Source organism: Suricata suricatta, chromosome X (genome assembly GCF_006229205.1).
Source record: "Suricata suricatta isolate VVHF042 chromosome X, meerkat_22Aug2017_6uvM2_HiC, whole genome shotgun sequence".
In the NCBI taxonomy this organism is placed as follows: Eukaryota; Metazoa; Chordata; class Mammalia; order Carnivora; family Herpestidae; genus Suricata; species Suricata suricatta.
The window spans coordinates 38,556,920-38,580,772 of NC_043717.1; the positions used below are offsets into that span (position 1 = coordinate 38,556,920).

The 23,853-nt window shown below is 47.9% G+C and overlaps 1 protein-coding gene and 1 pseudogene across 1 annotated transcript in view; one reads left to right on the forward strand and one right to left on the reverse strand.

The window, feature by feature from the left end:
* The window catches only part of CHST7 (carbohydrate sulfotransferase 7), a 23,677-nt gene extending 514 nt beyond the window's left edge, over positions 1 to 23,163 (forward strand). The window contains exons 2-3 of the mRNA XM_029930882.1: positions 1 to 1,266; positions 22,717 to 23,163. The exon at positions 1 to 1,266 is cut by the window's left edge and continues 12 nt beyond it. Of these exons, the coding sequence (XP_029786742.1) occupies positions 1 to 1,234 (1,234 nt within the window). The 3' untranslated portion in view covers positions 1,235 to 1,266; positions 22,717 to 23,163. The remainder of the gene's footprint in view (positions 1,267 to 22,716) is intronic.
* LOC115283387 lies at positions 19,702 to 22,619 on the reverse strand (annotated as a pseudogene).
* Positions 23,164 to 23,853: the final 690 nt, after the last annotated feature.

Below are 23,853 nucleotides of genomic sequence, written 5' to 3' on the forward strand. Positions count from 1 at the left end.
AGGGGGCGCGGGCCCGTCCCCCCGGTCCCCAGGCAACCTCAGCGGCGCTGTCTGGGAGGCGGTGTCTCGCGAGAAGCAGCACATCTACGTGCATGCCACCTGGCGCACCGGCTCGTCGTTCCTGGGGGAGCTCTTTAACCAGCACCCGGACGTTTTCTACTTGTACGAGCCCATGTGGCATCTATGGCAGGCGCTGTATCCGGGCGACGCCGAGAGCCTGCAGGGCGCGCTGCGAGACATGCTGCGCTCCCTCTTCCGCTGCGACTTCTCGGTGCTACGGCTGTACGCGCCGCCGGGGGACCCCGCCGCGCGCGCCCCGGACGCGGCCAACCTCACCACGGCCGCCCTCTTCCGCTGGCGGACCAACAAGGTCATCTGCTCGCCTCCGCTTTGTCCCGGCGCGCCCCGGGCCCGCGCCGAGGTCGGCCTCGTCGAAGATGTCGCCTGCGAGCGCAGCTGCCCGCCCGTGGCTCTCCGCGCCCTGGAGGCCGAGTGCCGCAAGTATCCGGTGGTGGTCATCAAGGACGTGCGCCTCCTCGACCTGGGTGTGCTGGTGCCTCTGTTGCGCGACCCGGGCCTCAACCTGAAAGTGGTGCAGCTTTTCCGTGACCCACGGGCCGTGCACAACTCGCGCCTCAAGTCCAGGCAGGGGCTGCTGCGCGAGAGCATCCAGGTGCTGCGCACCCGCCAGCGGGGAGACCGCTTCCACCGCGTGCTGCTGGCGCACGGCGTGGGCGCTCGGCCCGGGGGCCAGTCCCGCGCCCTGCCCGCCGCTCCGCGCGCCGACTTCTTCCTGACCGGCGCGCTCGAGGTCATCTGCGAAGCCTGGCTGCGCGATCTGGTGTTCGCGCGCGGAGCGCCCGCCTGGCTGCGGCGCCGCTACCTGAGGCTGCGCTACGAGGACCTGGTGCGGCAGCCGCGCACCCAGCTGCGCCGCCTGCTGCGCTTCTCCGGGCTGCGCGCGCTCACCGCCCTCGAAGCCTTTGCGCTGAACATGACGCGGGGCGCGGCCTACGGCGCCGACCGACCCTTCCATCTGTCGGCGCGCGATGCCCGCGAGGCGGTGCACGCCTGGAGAGAGCGCCTGAGCCGAGAGCAGGTGCGCCAGGTGGAGGCGGCCTGCGCTCCAGCCATGCGGCTGCTGGCCTATCCTCGCAGCGGAGAGGAGGACGACCTGGAGCCACCTGTGGATGAGGAGAAGCCCCTGGAGACCGAGGCCGAGGGCGCCACGTAGCCCCCTGTCATGCGTCCCCGGGATGGATCCGGGTAAGGTTCGGGGCAGGGAAGGGCCTCTGGGGAGCTCAGACCAGCCTGCAGGGGAGGACGTGGGGGTGGATGCCAACCCAGATCTCGCCCTGTCTGAATACAACCGAGCGAGTGTTGAAGCGATGCTGGTGGAATTTGGAAGAGAGTGTCGTGATGTCCAGCTTAGCCACCTGTCCCCTCCGAGGAGGGCCCTGAGACAAGAGGGAGGGGGTTAAGTTTGGCTGAGGCAGAACCCAGGTCTCCGCACCCCCAGTCCCCTCTCCGAGGTAGGAGGCAAGGTCGGCCACCTGTTGAGAATGGGTCGAGGAGAGGGAGAAGGAAGAGAGGTAGAGGAGGGAGGAGGTCTCAAGAGCGTAAAGGTTTGAAACAGTCATAATGGAGCGCGAGACTGGAAATTGACATGAAGAGTATGGGATTTGAAGCCGTTTTTTATCTTAACACCAGTCTGCCCTATAGGGAAACTTTGCAACCGTGTTTGCAGGCGCGGAGAAAGCCCAAAGCAGGATTTGGTGCAAATTTATGGCCTCTTCTCCCTACTCCTTATCTGTTTCATACTTATTCTCTGCCTCTGTCTCTCTAATGCTCAGCTCCAGGGCTTTCCTTCTAAGTTACCAAGCATACAGGTGCACGGTGGCCTCTCTTGAAACAGTTTTGGCACTTGTGTGTGTGTGTCAGGCTCTGGTATGGTCGCCAGAGAATGGACTTTGCTTTCCCCTGGCTCCTGTAGCATCTCCCTGCCCCTCCCCCCAAAGGCTGGCGTTTGCAGGATATTTGGCCATATCCCATTCACATCAGGTCACAAAAGCTGCCTGGTCAGCTTCCTCTAGTGCCAACAAGACCTTAGAGCTGGGCTTCCCCCACTCTGCCTTATCCCTTTGAGAGATGGAACCTTTTAGAGGGACAGTAGTGGCTTTAACTGTGAAAAGACAGCCCCCACCCTCAATATTTTGTTCTTTCTCTATAAAGCTTGTATCCTAAGATGCTAAGATGCGTCGTAAATGACCTCAAAATGTGTTCGGTGCCTGTACCTCGTGGGGCTGAGGGAAGGGTTTGTTCTGCATGATGTCGACCTTAGGGGTCTAGTTTGTGGCATGGGAACCTGTTCCCCTAAACTTTGTGTGACTCTGTGCTTTGGGAGGGTGCAGCCTTGTGCACTGGGCAGTCCGGAGGAGGAGGAAAAGCTGTGCAGGGCGGGCGGAAGTGACTTAAGTTTCCATTCATTACTTTATAGTGTAATTCAGTATTCCCCTGGGATGAGGCTCTGAGAACAAAGTGGAAGATGTTAATGAAGATGGATTTTGTTGTTCTTTAATAGACCGGGGTCGCAGAGTGCTCTCGGAAGCTGACTGATTTTGCTCTCAGCAATCAAGTGGTTTTCTTGGTCAGTTTCTGTAATTGCTAGGAAGTCTGTGGTCTTTCCGGATTTCCAGAGCAGAGGAAGGTAAGGCACTGGATGACTTGTCCCATCTTAACAAAAACATCCTTTCATCTGCTAATCCTGTTTTTGCAGATGTAAGTAATGAGCCAGCCCCTCACCCTCTCACAGGCCTGAGGGAAAGGAACCTCTCACGGGATGAATTCTGCAGCATTTTATGACCTTAAGAATGGGGTGCGGGGAGGGGGGCACACGTGTGGTGGCTCAGTCAGTTAAATGATGGCTCAGGTCATGATTACACAGTTCATGGGTTCGAGCCCCACATTGGGCCTGCTTGGGATACTCTCTTTCCCTCTCTCTCTGATTCCCCCCTGTCCCTTCCTGGCTCACATGCTCTATCTCTCTCTGTCTCTCTCTCAAAATAAATAAACTTAGGGGCGCCTGGGTGGCTCAGTCGGTTAAGCCTCCGACTTCAGCTCAGGTCAGATCTCACATTTGTGGGTTTGAGTCCCACAGCAGGCTCTGAGCTGACACCTAGCTCAGAGCCTGGAGCCTGCTTCCGGTTCTGTGTCTCCTTCTCTCTCTGCCTCTCCCCCTCTCATGCTCTGTCTCTCTCTGTATCAAAAATAAATTAAAAAACATTAAAAAATAAATAAATTTAAACAAAAGAACTATCTCCTAGAAACTTTTATTGTTTTCATATTTCCTAGCATTTATTCAGCTCTGGCTGGGGCAAGGTGAGAAAGAGAAAAGAGAAGAGGGTAGAGAGTATCATCTTATTCCTCTAGGAAGTTAGAATCCGCATTGGTACCAGTGACTATGGAGCAAGACCCTGGTGCCGCTGTTTGGAAGGTCAGTGAAGCTTCCTTTGCAGGCCTGTGGGGACATCTGGGAGCAAGCTTTAGGCTCTTCCGTACTTTAGCGACTGAGCCCTTTTCCTCACCCTTCTGCTGGAATTATTGGCCACTATTAGGTCACCCCCCTACCAGTGGATTTATGAAAATGCATGTATTCCTGGTTTCTAGAAAGAGAACTTTACTGACCAGGACTTTCCAAAAACCTGTCACACCCTATTGTAGGAAAGGGGACGGATCGTCACATGCCATGCATCGAGCTAAGCATTGTACGCGTGTCATCGCTTGGGTCTATTATCAGTTTTACAGAGGACAAATCCGGGACTCAGAGAAGTCAGGCAGCCTGCCCAAAGTCCCATCAGGGCAGGCGAGGGTGGAGTAGCATTGGTGTTCGGACCGGAGAGCTCAGAACCTCTCCTCACCTGGGTCCCGTGGCTTCCCCTGGCAGTCCCTTTGGCACCCCGGCCAGGCTAAGAGACTAGGCTGGGGTGGGAAACACATTTGGCTCTATTGTTAGTAAGAATTGTTCCAGCCACCGGACAAATCCAGAAAATGTCCCTGAGCTGCCCACGGCACCTATTCAAGAAAGCTGGTGGCTCTACAGCCATCTTCCCCCTGGCTGCCCTTCACATGGGACATCACAGCCTGCCCCTGTGACCCAACCGAGAACCAACGGGAGGGAGTTTGCTCCTTGTTGAGTCCCAGGCACGCCAGGTGGAGTTGTTGCACAAAGGAAACTTTATTTGCATCAAATAGGAGGTTGTGGGAATAACTTCCAAAGCCATCACTCCCCAAGGCAAGGTGAAGGGGGTCCTTTTATTTAGGGTCAGGACGAATATTTAGATAGGGAAGCCTTAGCATCATCTGTAGGGTGGGGGCGGGGTGGAACCCTGTGCATGCGCCTTAAAAAAACCTGCCTATGGGTGCCTTGTATGTTATGTAAATGAGGCTTGTGCTCCTCGGGCGGAGGCTTTAGTATTAGGAAGAAGTACAGGCAGTTGTAGGCCATTCTAGCGTTCACGCTGCGCCTCCACAGGTGTGAGTGGGGAGGGGTTATGCTCTAACTGGTCCGGGTGGTCTGGACCAGATGGAGATCTTTCTGGGCAATCGCTATTGTTAGGGGGTGGTTTTGGTCCATGTGCCTAAGAGAGAAGCTGGAAAGAAGAGCTTCAGGAAAAATGTGGGATGAAGGCCAGTGAGCACGTGCAGATGGCAGTAAAAGTCAGGCCTTGGGGTCTAGCTGGTGACACCCCTAACTCGGCAGTGAAGCGGGGGCAGCTACCCATCAGTTCACCCCGGTGACTTCTAGATGGTCCTTCCCGGACAGCCAGATTCTGGCAGGAAGCGAGGAAGTGCACTTTTTCCAGGGCTGGGTGGGGACCAGAGCACTGTCAGCCCAAGTCACCAAGGACTCTTCTATCTTTTCCACCTTCTCGGCTTTCACTTGCCAGCTTATCCTCCCAAGGATAAGGCTACAAGATCATAGCCTCGGCAATGAGCATCACTTCCTCACACAAGTGTGCAGCAGGGTTGTTAAAACGCAGGAAGGAAGGAAGCTGGTTAGCGGGTAAGGAAGGGGTGGAGGAGTTTTCCCTCGCCTGTCTCTCCTTCGATCTGGTTCTAAAACCTTCCCAGAACCCCCCACCCCCACCCTAGCCCACTTCCTTTTACTTCTCTCTGGCTAGCACTTGGGCACATGACCTGCACTAGCCCAATAATTGGGAAAAGAAAGGGGGGACCCTCTAATTGGCTTAGACCGGCCCTCGCTGAACACGCCATTCACCTGAGGAGCTTTGTTTCTTTGTTTTTCTCAAATGTTAGTACCTGAACTCCACTCCCGAACATGCGTATTTCATTGGTCTGGGGTGAGGTCCAGGCACGGGGGTGTCTTACAAGCTGCCCAGGTGATTGTGCTGTATGGCCAGTGTTGAGAACCACGGTGGGACCTGGACGGGTCTTGGGTCAGCGCCTGGGCTAGGCTGTTGCCACTGGAACAAGATCCAGAAAGGGACTGAAGGGCTGTTGATGAGCAGCGAACAGTCGCCTACAGCAATTTATGCAAAGCCACTTGGAGCTCTGAGGTTCTAAGCAACCTAGGGTGTTAATATGGAAAGGGAGAAATAGCTTCAATTATTCATGGCCCCATTACTCACCCCCTCCCATTCCTTCAAAGGCTTTGTTGTGTCTAGCTTCTTACTTAATAATCCATTATCAATCCATCATCTTGCCCTTGATCCACTGCATTGCAAACAGACTGATGTGCTGTCCTGTCCTTTGCAGCCTGCCTCCCTTTGATTTCTGCCCTTGGCAAGTACCCCGAGAGTTCATTCCTGTATAGGCATTTAAGAGGCCTTGGTCTTGGTCTGAGCCTGGGTGGCCCATTCCGCTAGGCCACCAACTCTTGGTTTTGGCTGGGGTCATGATCTCACAGTTCCTGAGTTTCAGTCCACATTGGGTTCTGTGCTGACAGTGTGGAGCCTGCTTGGGATTCTCTCTCTCTCCCGCTCCCTCTCTCTCAAAATAAATAAATAAACTTAAAAAAAAGACACCTTGGCCTTTATTCTTGACAAGATAGATGAGCCCTTTGAATGAATTTAGAAAAGGAGGTAAGTGCACTATAAACTAACAACCTGATGATCAGAAAGCTTTCTTTCTAAGGAAACCATCCAAACAGGAAAAGAAATGACCAGCCATAACCAAATCCCCAACAAAGCATTTTCTTTAAAGATTTTATTTTGTTTTATGTTTTGTCCTTCTTTTTGTTTTTATTTTTGAGAGAGAGACCAAGTGTGAGTGGGGGAGGGGCAGAGAGAGAGGGAGACACAGAATCCGAGGCAGGCTCCAGGCTCTGAGCTATCAGCACAGAGCCCCATGCGGGGCTCGAACTCACAAACCATGAGATCATGACCCAACCTGAAGCCGGACACTTAGGCAACTGAGCCACCCAGGTGCCCCATAAGATTTTAAGTCATCTCCACACCCAACATGGGGCTCAAACTCACAACCCTGAGATCAAGAGCCCTATGCTCTACCGAATGAGCTGGCCAGGCGCACCTCCTCCCCCAATAAAGTGTTTCAAAAGTCACCTCCTCTTACTCAGGATACTATGCCCCAAACGGATTATGTATAAATGTCACTCAAAGGAGATCCTCTTGCTTAAACACAGAATAGGCATTTGTTAAACATGGTCCCTACGTAGAATTTCTCAGTCAACAAAATTCATTTAAACTCGTAATCATATCTCCATGCAGGTGCTGTGGTCAAACTGGAGGGCTGGAAATCCGGATGGTGTGTTTGTAGGGGGGTAGAGGGGGAAGTCACACATAGATAGGTGCCTGAGTGGCAGAGCTACAGTAAGGGGAAACAAGGTTTTTATTTTCAATGTTTTATTTATTTTGAGAGAGAGTGTGAGGGAGGGGCGGAGAGGGAGAAAGAGTATCCCAAGCAGGCTCCTTGCTGTCAGCACCAAAATCAAGTGCCAGACTCTTAGCCAGGCACCATGAGGTGAAACAGGTATTATTTTAGTTTTATTTTTTGAGAGACAGAGCATGAATGGGGGAGGAGCAGAGAGAGAGAGGGAAACACAGAATCCAAAGCAGATTCCGGGATCTGAACTGTCAGTACAGAGCCCGATGTCGGGCTCGAACCCACAGACTGAGAGATCATGACCTGAGCCAAAGTTGGTTGCTCAATCGACTGAGCCAACCAGGCGCACCAAAACAGTTTTTTAAACACATCCATATCCAAGTCCTTAATGTCCCCTCGTGAGGTCAGTGCTTCCTTTGATCAGGACTTTCTTGGAGCTCCCCCGTGGATGGGGCTGCCCTCCCAGGCAGGACCCCCTCAGTGGAGTGGTGGATTCGGTGTTTAGGAAAACTCAAGACTCCTCAAGTCTGGTGGATGAGGCAGGTGAGGAGGCTGGCCCTACAAAGTGAAGTGTGGCCCTAAGGTAGTTAGGGTACAGGAACCCAGGCCTTTGGGCCTGGCTCTTCCGCTTACCTCTGTTGTTTTTTTTTAATGTTTGTTTATTTTTGTGAGAGGGTGTGGGTGGGGGTGGGGGGCTGTTCGGAAACAGAAGATCCAAAGCCGACAGAGAGATCACAAACGGAACTGTGAGCTCGTGACCTGAGCCCAAACCAAGAATCAGATGCTTAACCGACTGCACCACCCAGGCACCCCTCTCCTGATTACGTCCTTTTTAATTTTTTTAATGTTTATTTATTTTTGAGAGAGACAGCATCAGCGAGAGAGGGTCAGAGAGAGAGGGACACACAGAATCCGAAGCAGGCTCCAGGATCCAATTAAATAAACATTTAAATAAACATTAAATAAATTAAAATAAAATACCTGTCATTCTCACTTCCTAGAAGCAACCACATGTGTTTCCTAGATGAATGACATGTTTTGGGAATGTTCATCTAGAAACGTTTTGTGTGAAATCAAACATATTTAGCCTTTTCTGTCTAGTTATGTCTTTTTGTTTTTACTTCCTTAAACGTTTCTAATCGAGAGGTAATTGACATAGAACACTGTTAATTTCAGGTGTACAACATAGTGATTCAATATTTGCGTGTATTGTGAAGTGATCACAGTCTAGTTAGCATCTGTCACCACTTGTACTCAATTTAATTTCTTAAAAGAATGTTTTTATGTTTTAATTTTGTTTTTGAAAGAGACAGAGTGCGAGCAGGAGAGGGGCAGAGAGAGAGGAACACAGAATTTGAAACAGGCTCCAGGCTCTGAGCTGTCAGCACAGAGCCTGATGTGGGGCTCGAACTCACGGACCGTGAGATCATGACCTGAGCCAAAGTTAGATGCCCAACCAACTGAGCCACCCAAGTGCCCCTAATTTATTTTATTCTGATGAGAACTTTTAAGATCTACTCTCTTACCAACTTTCGCATGCACCATACGGCATTATTAACTATCGTCTCCATGTGGTACCCTGCCTCACCATGACTTATTTTATACCTGGAAGTTTGTACCTTTTGACCCCTTTCACCCATTTTGCCCGCCTAGCTCTGGAAAGTACCAGCCTGGTCTCTCTCTGAGTGTGTTGGTTTTTAGATTCCACATATAAGTAAGATCATACAGTATTTGTTTTTTTCCATCTGACTTATTTCATAAGCATTGAGTTCTCAAGGTCCGTCTTTATTCTCACAAATGACGAGATTCTCTTGTGGTTTATGTCTGAATAATCCTCCATCGTGTATGTAGAAGCCATATTTCCTTTTCCCATTCATCCATCCATGGACACTTCAGTTGCTTCCGTGTCTTGTCTGTTGTAAATAAGGCTGCAGTGAACACGGGAGATGCAGATACCTTTTAGAGTTAGTAGTTTTGTTTCCTTTGGATAAATACCCAGAAGTGGAATTCCTGTATCATGTGGTGGTTCTGTTTTTAAATTAAAAAATTTTTTTTGTTGTTTGTTTATTTTTGAGAGAGACACAGAGCTCAAGTGAGGAAGGTGCAGAGAGAAAGGGAGACACAGACTCTGAAGCAGGCTGCAGGCTCTGAGCATTCAGCACAGAGCCTGATGGGGGACTTGACCTCACCAACCGCGAGATCATGACCTGAGCCGAAGTCGGATGCTTAGTCGACTGAGCCACCCAGGTGCCCCCTGTTTTTAAATTTTTTGAGGACCCGCCACACTGGTTTCCGTAGTGGCTGCACCAGTTTACATTCTCTCAATTTGTGGCCAGTAGTAGTGCCTTGCTATCATGTATTTCTGCTTACCATCTGCTTAAGTCCAGAAACATGATGGCTAAGATGAGCAAAATAAAAAACGTGACTCTGCAGAAGAGGGTGGAGAGAATTCACAAGTTCCAGATTCTAAATCACAATTTTGGACAAGTACTTGAAGTCAGGCGCTGGACACAACACAGCTGGGGAGCTTCTTTGCCACTCTCCACCATGTCTCCACCAGCTCCTGCCCACCAGCCGAGGACACGGATATTACCTGTTTTTTGGAGAGTCTCAGGACTGATTGCATTTAATAATTCGTCTGACTTCGGCTCAGGTCTTTATCCCATGGTTTTGGGTTCAAGCGCCACGTCGGGCTCTGTGCTGCGAGCTCGGAACCTGGAGCCTGCTTCGGATTCTGTGTCTTCCTCTCTGCCCTTCCCCTCCATGTGCACTCACTCGCTCGCTCTCTCTCAAAAAATAAACAAACATTTAAAGAATTAAAAAAAATAAATATAAGGGCATATTTTTCTTTCCATAAGCTATTTAGTGAGATTTTTAGGAACTTTCTCAGTATCTCTGTGCTGGTTAAAAGACGGGAGGGGAGGTTGCTTTTCATTCTGAAAACTTAGTTTTCAAAAACTGTTGACTTTTTCGAGACTAGAATTGTATATGCTTTTGGGACTTTGAAAGTCTGAGAATGTTGGGTGCTGATGGTTGCCACCATGTTCTTACAAAATTATTTTCTATTTTTCTGTGGAATATTCCAGCAGCTAGCAGTGTCATAAAGTACTGCTGAGTTCACGCATTTATCCTTTAGAGGATCAGTAACATTTAGAGAAAGATTTATGGGCTTAAGCAAGAAACTTAATACCAGCTCACTATAATAACATTGTTACCTATTCAGATTAAACTTATAATTATTTCGCTTTTGTTGAGGGATTTTTCTGATGATCTTTTATGAAGAATCTTTCCTAAGGCACTTTTCCCTTGCCTTTTTTGTGCCAGTGTTTCAGAAAATAGCAAACGTGATTCCTCTGCTTCTACTAAATACTATTGTGACAAAATCTAATTTGTGAGGTATGATATAAAAGGTACAGAAATCGGGGCACCTGGGTGGCTTAGGTCATGGTCTCACGGTTTCGTTCATGAGTTCCAGCCCTGCAGTGGGCTTGTGCTGTCAGCCTGGAGCCCGCTTTCGATCCTCTGTCCCCACCTCTCTCTCTGCCCCACCCCTGCATGTGCTCTCTCTTTCTCTCAAAAACAAATAAAAAAATAATGAAGGTTACAGAAATAAAATAATGAAACTTGGTATTTCATTAGAACCTCGTCCCACCATTACATGGCTACATTGTTTTTTCTGTTCATTTATTTTGAGAGACAGGCAGAGGAAGGAGGAGAGAGAGAATCCCAAGCAGGCTCTATGCTGTCAGCGCAGAACCTGACACAGGGCTCAATCTCACGAACTGTGAGATGATGACCTGAGCCAAAATCAAGAGTTGGACGCTTCACTGACTCAGCCACCCAGGTGCCCCTCATTGCTACATTTGTAATAGTGTTCTGTGCATAAGTGTTAAGTATATCTCTAAGAAAAACACTAGAGTGACATAATGTAGCAAAGGGTGTACACCTTTTACATTTTGAGAGGTAAAGTTCTTCCAAGTTGCTCAAGTGTTCACTCACACCCACCGTTTCTAGGAGTGTCTGTTTCCAGACTTTCTTTCTTTCTTTCTTTTTTAGCATTTATTTATTTTTGAGAGACAGAGCGAGACAGAACATGAGCAGGACAGGGGCAGAGAGAGGGACACCCAGAATTGGAAGCAGGCTCCAGGCTCTGAGCTGTCAGCACAGAGCCCGATGCGGGGCTCAGACCCACAGACTGTGTGATCATGACCTGAGCCGAAGTTGGACGCTCAACCTACTGAGCCACCCAAGCGCCCCTTCCCAGACTTTCAACAGCGTGGATTTTACCGTTTTTTTCATCTTGGCTAGTGTGATAGTGGGAAAACCTCTCCCGCCAGAGCCCTGGCTCTCTCTAATCGCACAGCGCATCTCAGACTGTAAATAATTGCCTACATGCCCGGTTGTGGTGACCACGATGCCCAGATGAAATCGCCTTCTTAGCCTCCTGCACCCCACAGGGTGGGGGTATTTGACAAGTGTTGTCGTTCCTGTGATCCCTTTTGAAGGACTGGATAGGCTGTGAAATCAAAATGATCATTTTTTAAATTAAAGCCACACTGACACGTGACCGCCAGCTTTAGCAAGCTCCTTGCTTAGGATTGGCTTTGCAGTGTTCTTGCAGTGGGTCGTCTATAGACTTTGAACTTTCAGTATTTTGGGATGCTGTCACTGGGGGAGATTTGGCTGGTTTTAAATAAGGGTTAACCCTTTGTGCACTGTCTCTGTGCTCCTGTGAGTCCTCTTTGTTGTCTGAGGTGGGGGTGAGGGCACAGATGCCCCTTTGCGGTTGTTGAGGAAGGATTCAGAGGGTTTTCAAAGAGGTTTTTTTCGGTCTGGGCAGAGATTTTCTTCCCATGAATACAAATGTAACATAAATAGTCTGAGTGATGTTTTGAAAAAAACATTTATAAGCAGCTGGTTTAAAATTCCTCAGTGTGCCTTTTCTCAGGCTGTGGCAGTGTGAACATCCCAGAGAAGACCAGAAACTTAAAAACGCTCAACTGGTCTTTCTTTTATGGGTCTGAGTTCCAGTTGACCAAGGTGACTTAGAAATGAGCCTCTCTCTGGGCACCTGGGTGGCTCAGTTGGTTAAGTATCTGACTCTTGATTTTGGCTCAGGTCATTGTCTTGTGGTTTGTGCGGTCAAGTCTGTGTGGAGCCTGCTTAGGATTCTCTCTCTCTCCCTCTCTCTCTGCCCCTTCTTCACTCTCTCTAAATAAACATTTTTTATGTAAAAAAAAAAGCTCTCTCTCTCTCTCTCTCTCTCTCTCTCTCAGGTCTCCTGGCTTCCTCTTGCTTTGAAGTGGAACTGAAGGAATTGATTGGCTCTATTGATAGAAACATTTCTGCCTAGGTGCGGTATAGAATAAGAACAGTAAGGACTGAGAAATAGCCCTGGCCCAAGTTCAAGAACATGGGGAAGTGGAGAACCGTCTGGGAGCTGAACAGGAAGCAGTTTCAATTGGAGAAAAGATGAGAGCTCAGTGATGTCTTCATGAGAAGTGGAACCCTTCAGCTTTGCTCCCCGCCTCCTCCCCCTCCCCCCTTCCCGCCCTCCGGGCCACAGGCACCACGCCAGCATCCGGGTGTGACATCTTCTGCAGCTGCCCTCGTTCACATTAAAGACCGTGCTGGATGCTGAGAAGAAATCAGAGCATCCGCTGAGAGTGGATTTTTTCAGTTAGGCGGTTAAGGGGCTGTGATGGGCGACCACCGCGTCTGCCTTCGACAGTGGTCGGAGTGAACAGACTCCCCTACCCCGAAATCAGCGTGAGCAGCAAGGAGCTTTGCTGCAGGGTGACATTCTGGAAACAGCCACTGAGGCAGACGTTTGTCTGTGAGTGCAGTGGAAGCCCTTTCCGTTAAGTCTTTCTTTCCGGCAGGAACGCTAAATAAAAGGAGCCCCAGAAGGCGTCCGGTGAGCCATGAGGACGCAGGGCAGTCCCCGGGCCCTGCCGCCAAGAGGCCTCGAATCTGGCCTGAAATGCAGCTGTCTAGAGGGCCAGCTTGGAGAGATTAGTATTGCGTGATTAATGTCATTTGGTCGCAGTAAACAGCAGGCAGGAAGCAGAGGAACCAGCCTAAGTCAAAGTCAGAAAGGGAATGTGACAGAAACATTTGTAAGGTAGGGACGCGGGGCTGTGAGTTCTTTTGTGAAGATGATAAACTGAGGGAAGGCAGGAGCAGCCGTCAGCATGAACTTGGGAGGAGGCTAACAGGTGAGCAGCAGGGGAAAAGACCCTAGAGCTTTTGAGATCACTCTCCCCAGGACTGAGACCAGACTTTTACGAGAAAGGACTCGTCACCGCTTCAGAGACATTATGGGAACAGTAAGCCAAAAATACTAAAATCAAGATAGTGTTTTAAAAATAGGACTTCCTTTCAGACAGCCTAGAGCTGGCATATGTTAAATGTACGGATTTTAGAAGCACTAAAAGTAGACCGTCGTTTCTTGCCCTAATGATGGATATCACCAACCTGGATGTAATAAAGAAAAACAAGACATTTTTTTCAGGTTCTGCTAACAATAAAAATGGTTACCCATTGTCGCTCTTCCCTCCCCCTTCCCCGACCCTGCCCCCAGCTAGGGATGGGAAAGTGGACTGTCTTGCAAAAAGGGAGATGGTTGGCTGAAAAGAAACACACATAAACACACGCTCCCAACGAATAACAACATTCCCAGCATTACTGAATGCGTTTTACATTTCTTTTCTTTTTATTTCTCAACAAAAGGAAAGAGAAATAGTTTTGAACTCGGGAAAAATCCAAGTCCTGCTCCTAAATATGGCAATCTCTGGCAGTCCTGCGGGCCTGGGGGAAGAATGGTTCATCCAGGCCAACATTCTGTGCCAGCATGAACCTGCCCTTGGCTGTGGGGCCATTTTATCCCCCACTGAATTGTGGACAGGGCTGGATACGGGGGGAGTGGACCCAGGGCTTTACTCCACAGGAAGATACACCTGCAGTGGTGGGCACAGACTGTATGCCGACTAGCCGTCCTAACCTGTGAACCCTAAAGTTAACGGTGGGCACCCCAGTGACCCCCCTCGCCTACCTTCAGCCAACTCCATGGACCACAGGGGCCAAAGGGCTCCCTGAATGACAGATCCAAGCTCCCTCACTTCCTGGCAACATTAACCCCAGCTGCCCCCACTTGGTAGATGACAAACATGTGCAGGTGGGCGATCAAATCTATGTTATAAGATACTGACTCAGTTCCTTTATTTGAGTCGGAACGACTTTACTCACAAAAGCAATTATGTATGCCGATTAAAATTAGACCTCAGAGCAGCTCAATGAAAGGAAAAAACAAAAGCCAACTTAGGCAGACTCAGCTGTTTCTAAGTTTTATAAATACTGGTTTGGAGCGCATTTTATTCATTTTGTTCTCAAGTGAGCTCAGAAACTTGGGACATTTTTCGAGGGGGGGAGGGTATGATAAAACTAGAAACGTGCCATTATTTGATCCCATTCTATTAAGGGAGGTATAATGGCCATTTTATTTGGGCTCTGGCTGACTCCGGGGCTTGACCCAATTCCTCGCATGGGTTAGGTTTTCCTTGGAATTCTGGAGCAGAGAGGTGAGTCCTTTTATCCCACTGTGAGCAGAGAGGGGGTTGGGGGGCGGCTCAGTTCCTCGAGGGGTGTCCAGGTCCCAGCAAGTGGCCCCTCCCCTAGTTTGTCCCCCTACTCCCTAGGCAAGAGTTTTGTTTGTGGGTTTTTTTAAATTTATTTTTTATTAGAAAAGTTTTTTACATTTGTTTATTTTTGAGACACAGAGTGCGAGTGGGGGAGGGGCAGAGAGAGGGAGACACAGAATCTGAAACAGACTCCAGGCTCTGAGCTGTCAGCCAGGCTCGAACTCCAGAACCAGTGAGATCATGACCTGAGCAGAAGTCTGTGATGTTTAACTTACTGAGCCACCCATGAACTCCTGTGATTTTTTTAAAAATCAGTCCCTGTTTTTACCTCAAGTGAGAGTTGTTTCAAGCATTAAATTAGACTAGTGCAAATATACTGGCAACACCCCTCCCCCATCTGCCCTGCCACTTAATTTTTCAGACGGAAAGTCTGGAAATAATTTATAACACTTATGCTATTTAAGTACATTTCTAGGCTATTTGGGGGGTGCGGTTGTATTAGGAAACTAAATGTTTCCTATTACATTTCGCTTTAGAGTCACAGGGAGGGAATGCTTGCCCTTGGACATTTCTGGGGTTTCCAGTATTATTTTAACACCATCCCCAAGCAGCTTCTTAAAAAACAAAACAAAAGAAAACAAAACAAAACAACTTAATGGCCCTATTGTGGTAAGCACTGTCAGTCATTTCCGTTGTCCTTAGTGCTGCATTTCACCCATTGGAGGTGCAAACAGAAGGGTTAAGAGAGCTTTGTGGGGTTGACAGGTAATGTCAGTGATGGGGTCCACAGAGGGTGAGGCCACAGTGGGATGTTGGGAGAAGACCCCGCGAGGACCCGCGGCCACTGACCAGGAGGTTACCGCCCGTTCTCTGCCCATCTGCCCTGGACTGGGTCCAGGAGGAAGGCTGTTACAATGGGCTGGAAAGCAATTCGCCCGTGATAGCAGGGGCCCTGCTGAATACCCGGAAATCTCCGCTCCCCCGGCCCAAGTACAAGCCGTCGCACCAACTCGGAGCATCTGGGAAGCAGCTTTCGGGGTGATCAAGCCGGGTGCCTCACGTGGCACAAGTGTGTGGGCCAGGACACGTGCAAACGGCCAGAGACAAAACAAAGAAAAACGTGGAAGAAGAGTGGGGGTGGGGTGATCCACAAATGCAATGGGAGGGGGAAGTGAGCTGTCTCATGCAAGCGTCCACATCCACTCCGGGGCGGGGGAGACGGCTCGGGGCTCCCCTGCACCTGACTCCAGCCAGGCCAGGAAGGCCACCGAGAGCGCAGCAGGGCTGGGCTGCACGTTCGTTTGCTTTGGCCTTTCTGTTGTCACACTTGAAAGCCAGCAGGAAGTTGGTTCTTCCTCCTCCCCCATGAGAGCTTCGAAGGTTGACTGAAGGGTGATTAAAATGCTGCGGGCGTGTCTTCCTGAGTTATTCCACCGTAGGGCAGGGAGCCCCAGCCAAGCCAATTCCACGCAATCGCAGGAGCTCCGTTCCCGCTGATGGCAGTGAGGCTAGCCAACCAGCTGCATTTAGGGCCCGGCTGGTCACTTAAATCATCAGGGGGACATGCAACTCTTTGGAGTATGACTTTGAGTCTTTAAGCAAACCATAGGTTTTTTAAAATTATGTATATTCAGACACAGAGAAAGCACAAATGGGGGAGGAGCAGAGAGAGAGAGAGAGGGGACAGAGGATCTGAAGTGCTGACAGCAGAGTCCCATGTGGGGCTCAAACGCATCAACCCTGAGGTCATGACCTGAGCTGAAGTCAGATGCTTAAACCAACAGCGCTACCCAGGCGCCCCACAACCCTTTTTTCAGAAGCACAAGGTGGGGGCACCAGGGTGGCTTAGTCCGTTGAGCATCTGACTTCGTTTCGGCTCAGGTCAGGATTTCAGTTTCCTGAGTTTGAGCCCTGGATCTGGCTCTGCAGCAGCAGTGTAGAGCCTGCTTGGGATTCTCTCTCCCTTTGCCCCTCTCAGGCTCCCTCTCATTCTCAAAGTAAACAAACATTTTAAAGAGGTAAAAGTGTGGGGTGCCTGAGTGGCTCAGTCGTTTAAGCCTCTGACTTTGGCTTAGGTCATGATCTCTCAGTTCATTGGTTTGAGCCCCACATTGGGCTCTGTGCTGAGAACTCAGAGCCTGGAGTCTATGTTGAATTCTGTCTCCTTCTCTCTCTGCCCTTCCCCCACTGGCAGTCTTTCTCTCAAAAATAAATGTTTAAAAAAAATTTTTTTTAAGTAAAAGTGCAAGCAAATTTGTGAATTATTTGAGTATTAAGGAAAGACTTCACACTTCAAGGCCACATATTTTTAAAACAACCCTTTCCACATTAACAAAACAGTAATATACTGAAATCTATAATTCTAGAAATTAGTTGCACTAAGACAGTTTTTTTACATTTATTTATTTTTGAGAGACAGATTGTGAACAGGGGAAGGGCAGAGAGAGAAAGAGACACAATCTGAAGCAGGCTTCAGGCTCTGAGCTGTCAGCACAGAGCCCGATGTGAGGCTCGAACCCACAAACTATGAGATCATGCCCTGAGCCAAAGTCAGATGCTCAACCAACTGAGCCACCCAGGTGCCCCTAAGACAGTTTTAAAATTATCTCTTTAAGGGGTTCTGTAAGTGTGGAACCTTCTTGGGTTTCTCTCCCTCTCTCTCTGCTTCTCTCCCAATTGTGCTGTCTCAGTCTCTCTGAAATTAAATAAATAAAAAAATAAATTGATAAATAAATAATGTCCTTTCTGTTATATACATAATAGGTGTTTTTTTAAATTTTTTTAACATTTTTATTTATTATTGAGAGACCAAGAGAAACAGAGCATGAGCAGGGGAGGGTCAGAGAGAGGGGGAAGACACAGAATCCGAAAGAGGCTCCTGGCTCTGAGCTGTCAGCACAGAGCCTGACGCGGGGCTCGAACCCACAAACCGTGAGATCATAGCCTGAGCTGAAGTCGGACACTCAGCCGAGTGAGCCACCCAGGCGCCCGGTCTTTTTTTTTTTTTTTTTTTTAATTGAAGTATCAGTTTCTAGTATTGGAGTCCACATTTATACACATTACAAAGTGATCTCTATTGTGAGTATAGTCACCATGTGTCACCAAGCCGTTATTACAATGTATTATTGACCACATTCCCTATGCTGTACTTTGCATCCCCATGACTTATTTTATAACTGGAAATTCGGTGTCCTTAGTCCCCTTCACCTATTTCACCCGTTCCCCCACCCCACTCCCTTTCTTCTGGTAACCACCCATTTGTTGTCAATGAGTCTGTTTTGTTTCTTCATTTGCTTTTGTAGATTACACAGTATTTGTCTTTCTCTGTCTGACTTATTTCACTTAGGAATAGTACCCTCTAGCTCCATCTATGGTGTCACACATGGCAAGATCTCATTCTTTCTTCTGATTAATATTCCATTGTGTGTGTATGTATGTTTGTGTGTGTATATAAATGTATATATATACACATATGTATACACACGTATATGTATATACACACATGGGTATATATACATACATATATGTGTGTGTACATAAACATGCATGCATGTGCATATATGTATGTATATATATATATATATATACACAACATATCTTTACTTTTTTTAAGGTTTATTAATTTTTGAAACAAAGAGGGGATGGAGGGGCCGGAAGAGACAGAGAATTCCACACTGACAACAGAGAGCCTGATGCAAGGCTCAAACACACAAACCTCGAGATTGTGACCTGAGCCGAAGTCAGACACTAAACCAACCGAGCCACCCAGGCATGCTGACATTTATCCAATTTTTAATCTTTACAAAGAACCAGCTTTTGTTTGATTTTCTCCATTTTCCTGTTTTCAGTTTGACTGCTTTCTGCTCTTATTTCCCTCTGTTTGACTTGTATTGATTTTCCTCTTCTAGTTTTTTGAGGTGGGTGTTGAGATTATCAATCTGAGACCTCACATCATTTTGAGCATAAGCATCTTATACTAAAAATTCCCCTCTCAGTACTGCTTTGTCTATGTCTCACACATTTTGATATGTTGCATTATTCATTTTAATTCAATATAATGTTGTTAATATTCCACGGATCATTTAGAAGTGTGTTCTTTAATTTCCAAGAGTCTAGAGAATTTCTTGCTCTTTTTCTGATATAAATTTTGTTTGATTCCATCACTAGGGAACACACTCTGTATTATTTCAATTCTGTGAAATATGTTCAGGTTTGTCAAATGAGCCAGAGTATGGTCTAGGTGGTGAATGTTCCATGCATGCTTAAAAAGAATGTGTTGCTATTGTTATTAGGTGGAATGTTGTATAAATGTCAATTCAGTCTTGTTTGGTTGATGGTATTATTTTGTTCCTCTATATCATTGTTGATTTTCTGTCTAGTGACTTCTATGCATTGTTGAGAGAGAGGTATTGACGTATCGAACTATAAACATGGACATGTCAATTTCTCCTTTCTGTTCTTTCAGGTTTTGCTTTTTAAATTTTTTTTCATGTCTTTATTTTATTTTGAGAGACAGAGAGTGGACAGGGCAGGGGCAGAGAGAGAGGGAGACACAGAATCTGAAGCAGGCTCCAGTCTGTGAGCTGTCAGCACAGAGCCCGATGCGGGGCTCGAACCCACAGACTGTGAGATCATGACCTGAGCCAAAGTCGGATGCTTAACCGACTGAGCCACCCAGGCACCCCGGTTTTGCTTTTTAAAAATTGAAGTTCTGTTGTTTGCTGCATATATACACATTTAGGATTGCTGTCTTGTTGGTGGGTTGAACCTTTTACCATTACGTACTATCCTTGGCTGTCCTTGGTAATTTTCTGTGCTCCAAGGTTTATTTTATCTGATATTAATATAATCATTCTTCATTTTTTCTGATTTTTAAAAATTGAGATGCAACTCACATACCACAGAGTTTATCCATGAAAGCCTTTGATTCAATGGCTTTTGCCATATTCGGAAAGCTGTACATCTAATTCTTGTTTGTCTGATTATTATTCAAAAATAGCAATTTATTGGGGTGCCTGGGTGGCTCAGTCAGTTAAACGTCCAGGCGATCAACTCTCGATATTGGCTCAGGTCATGATCTCACGGTTTTGAGTTCGAGCCTCACATCGGGCTCCAAGCTGACAGTGCAGAGTCTTCTTGGGATTCTAGGTCTCCCACTCTCTCTGCCCCTCCCTTACTTGCACCATCTCTCTCTCTCAAAATAAATAAACTTAAAATTTTTTGATAAAAAATAGAAATTTATCAACCAAGTCATCAGTTTTCACACAATTTCAATAATTGTAGCAATTTCCTCGAACCGCCTGTGGAAATTATGAAATGGATGGCATTGTCCTTTCAAACGATTTGTTCTTTACTTAACCTGAATAATCTGCCACTTTTAGCATCATTGCAACATGAGGATACTTAGTGATCTGCAATTGCCTGAGTTTACAGCCTTAACGCAGTTTTCTCTGCAAACCTGTAAGCTGGTTGGTGACTTTGGACTTGGCGTATGGCAGCAACTCGCTAGATGCCTCCATGGCAAGGGCGCGGGACTCACACCACTGATTCCCCTTCCAACTAATGTTTGCGTGGCCCATCTTTTTCGTTCTTTGACTTCCAACCCACCTACAACATATCTGCAGTGAATGCCTTGTAGACAGCATATAGTTGAGTCATGTTTTAAAAAACATTCTACTGGTTTCTTTTTGGTTTTGTTCTGAGAGAGAGAGAGAGAGAGCATGAGTGCACACACTGGAGAGTTGGGGAGGGGCAGAGGGAGAAAGAGAGAATCTTAAGCAGGCTCCACACCCAGCTTGGACCCTGACTCGGGGCTCAATGTCACAACCATGATATCATGACCTGAGCCAAAATCAGGAGTTGGTCACTTAACTGACAGAGCCACCCAGGTGCCGCTGCCGGCCTTTTTTTGTGTATTTGTGAACCCAGACCACTGATATTGAATGTTACTATTAATATTACAGGACTTCAATTTGCCATTTATAAAAACTTGATTTGTTTGTTCCCTTTGATTTTTGTTCCCATTTCCTTTTGTGTGCCTTCCTGTTAGTTACTTGAATATTTTTAAAAATTTCATCTTATTTGCAGTGTTTTTAAGCTTATTTATTTTTGAGAGACAAAGAGCACAAGCAGGGGAGAAGCAGAGAGGCGGGGTGACACACAGAATCCGAAGCAGGCTCCACGCTCTGAGCTGTCAGCACAGATGCTGACGTGGGGCTCAAACCCACAAACCTCAAGATCATGACCTAAGTGGAAGTTGGATGTTTAACTGACTAAGCCACCCAAGTGCCCCTGCAGTGTTTTTATTTTTGAATGTTAATTTATTTTGAGAGAGAGAGAGCAAGCGGGCAAGTGCGAGCGGGGGAGGGGCAGAGAGAGAGGGAGCGAGAATCCCAAGCAGGCTCCAAGTTGTCAGCACAGAGCCTAACTCGGAGGCTCAAACCCAGGAACCACGTAATGACTTGAGCCCACATTGGACGCTTACCTGACTGAGCCACCTAGGCACCGCGACAAGTGATTTTTAAATTGTATCCTGAACATTTGGGATACATTTGAATCTCTGAAATTTATTTAGATCTATTTTCGCAGGGGACACTGCTGGTGGAAGGACGGGTGCGCCACCAGTTACTGCCAGGTGGGGGCGGTAGTCTAGAAGTCCTGGCTTCCCACTAGGCCTCCGCTGACAGGAGGGGTGGGTGGGGGTGGGTGTGTGTGTGTGTGTGTGTGTGGAGTGACTTGGTTTCCGGACAGGAGGGGTGGGTGGGTGTGTGTGTGCTTCGAGGCTGACCCTTCCTCATCCTTTGACTAGAGAGAACAGGCTTTTCTCAGGGCTTTTTGGTCTGTGACCATTCACATTTCTGGCCTGCTGGCGTCCTCAGTGTCTGTTCCCGGATACAAGGGGAACAGAAAGGAGGCCCAGGCGGCTCACGGCTCTGTCGTCCCTTTTTCCCAAGGTCTGCAGTCAGTCCCCCTCTTTTCCCCCACCCTTTAGAGTTTTGTTTTATATATCATGTCGGGGGATTTTAGTTACACTTTGTAGAAGGAATAAGGAGAAGGACATTTACTCTATCTTATCTGGAACTAGAGTTAACCCTTCTGGAAATTGTGGGTTTTTTGTTTATTTTTGAGAGAGAGAGAGAGCGAACACAAGCAGGGGAGGGGCAGAGAGAGAGAGAAAATCCCAAGCAGGTTCTGAGCTGCCTGCACAGAGCCTGACTCGGGGCTCAAACTCCCGAAACTGTGAGATCATGACCTGCACCCAAACCAAGAGTCAGTCGCTAAACCAACTGAGCCAGCCAGGCGCCCCGAAATTACCTTGTTAATGCCAATCTTTACGACACTTTTCATCATCTTGAAAAGTGCTTCTTTCCCCAAACTCTGCCTCAGTAGTCCTCTTGAGTTGGTGGACAGTTGTAGCACATTGAAACTTAATGTCAAATTTGGTACATGGCCTGGGCCAGGATCACAAGTGAGCAAGAAACTGGAGAAAGAAAGCAGTGCCGACACAGCGAGCGCACTCCCACACAGTGACACGAACAGTGCGTTGTAAGGAGGCAAAGAGAAAATTTCAGATTGTTATTGGTATGATTTATTGTGCACGTGTGAAGGGTGGATGGTTCCGCGGTCAGTGCCTGAAGGTACGGCTCTGATCCCAGCCCTTCCCACTGCTCTATGCAGCTCGTCTCAGAAAATTCTCTTCTCGGGGCGCCTGGATGGCTCAGTCGGTTGAGCATCCGACTTCAGCTCTGGTCATGATCTCACAGTTCGTGGGTTCGAGCCCCGCATCAGGCTCTGTGCTGACACCTCAGAGCCTGGAGCCTGCTTCGGATTCTGTGTCTCTCTCTCTGCTCTTCCCCTGCTTGTGCTCACTCTCAAAAATAAGCATTAAAAAAAAAGAAAGTTCTCATCTCAACAGCTGCCCTCCAGCAACAGGTGTAGAAAATGCTGTCATAAGGACAGCGGTGCCCGTCGTTTTCTTATCTTTGTCCTCACCCAACACCTCTTGGGCCACGTTTTCTTCTGGCCTGTCCTCACAAAGCAGAAGTGACCATTACTGATTCGGTGCGGGTTCCCAGCACTGGATGACGCAGCTTCGATAAGGAAGATCACAGGCTTCATGTTTAAGAGGCCGCGAGGCATCAGGATTCAACGGGCTTTTGTGTCTGTGGATTTCTGTGTTCACAAGTTCAAATGTCCTTTGTTCCTTCCCTTCCAGGTCAGTCACCATGAACCGGGGCACTCAGCATGTTGCCCCGGCACTGGGGAAGCCACACTGTGGCGCCGGTATGTCACGCTGTCAGAGACTGCGACTTGGCTTGGTACCCACCGCTGTGCGATTCGGCAGAGCACCAATCTCGTGAGCTCTTAGATAAGGACCAACGCATTGGTGGCAACACAGTTTTCAGTAAGGAAGTGACTGTGCGATGTGGGATACTCATGGCCATAAAACAGGAAGAGCTTGAGTTCAAGGCCTGAACCTGCCTCTCCTGGAGCCGTTTCAACAGGGCGTTCTCAGAACAAAGAAGAGATGTGATTTGGTACCATTTCCCATCAGCAGGTGGCTGCACAAACCATCAATGTGAATGAGGGCCAAGGGCAGTCCTGTGTATCTTGATTATATTACCTGATATAAAATAAAAGGTCTGGATGGTATTGGTTTAAACGGGACTCGTTTGGTTTTTCTTCAACTAGCTCCTGAAACCAATTTTTGAAAAGTAATTTCTCTCCCTGGGTGGAAGGACCCTGTGGAGCTGAAACAAGACTTTGCTTTCAAGTTTTTCGGTCTGTGGTGTTTTTATAATTGTGTTATTAAATCACCCCAAGATTCGTTTTGTGTTGTTTTGTTTGGCTAGGATTTCATGATAAAGTTCAGTTGTGTGATTGGGGGTGGGGTGGAGCTCGTTACACACAAAGGAATATGAAGGGCATGAAGGAAACTAGCAATTATCCAACAAAGTCTTGTTAACGATTGTCGTAGGCCAGAAGTTAGAACACAGACCAGATTTAAAGTGTTTCTCTTAATCCTAAGGCACATTTCAAAAAAATCTCCAACATCTGTTGCTGTGATTTAAAAAAAATTTTTTTAATGTTTTATTTATCTTGGATACAGAGACAGAGCATGAGAGGGGGAGGGGCAGAGTGAGAAGGAGACACAGAACCGGAAGCAGGCTCTAGGCTCTGAGCTAGCTGTCTGCACAGAGCCTGATGTGGGGCTCGAACCCACGAACGTGAGATCTGAGCTGAGCCGAAGTCGGAGGCTTAACCGACTGAGCCACCCAGGCGCCCCTAAAAATTTTTTTTAATACTTATTTTTGAGAGAGAGGGAGAGTGAGCACGAGTGGGGGACGGGGGG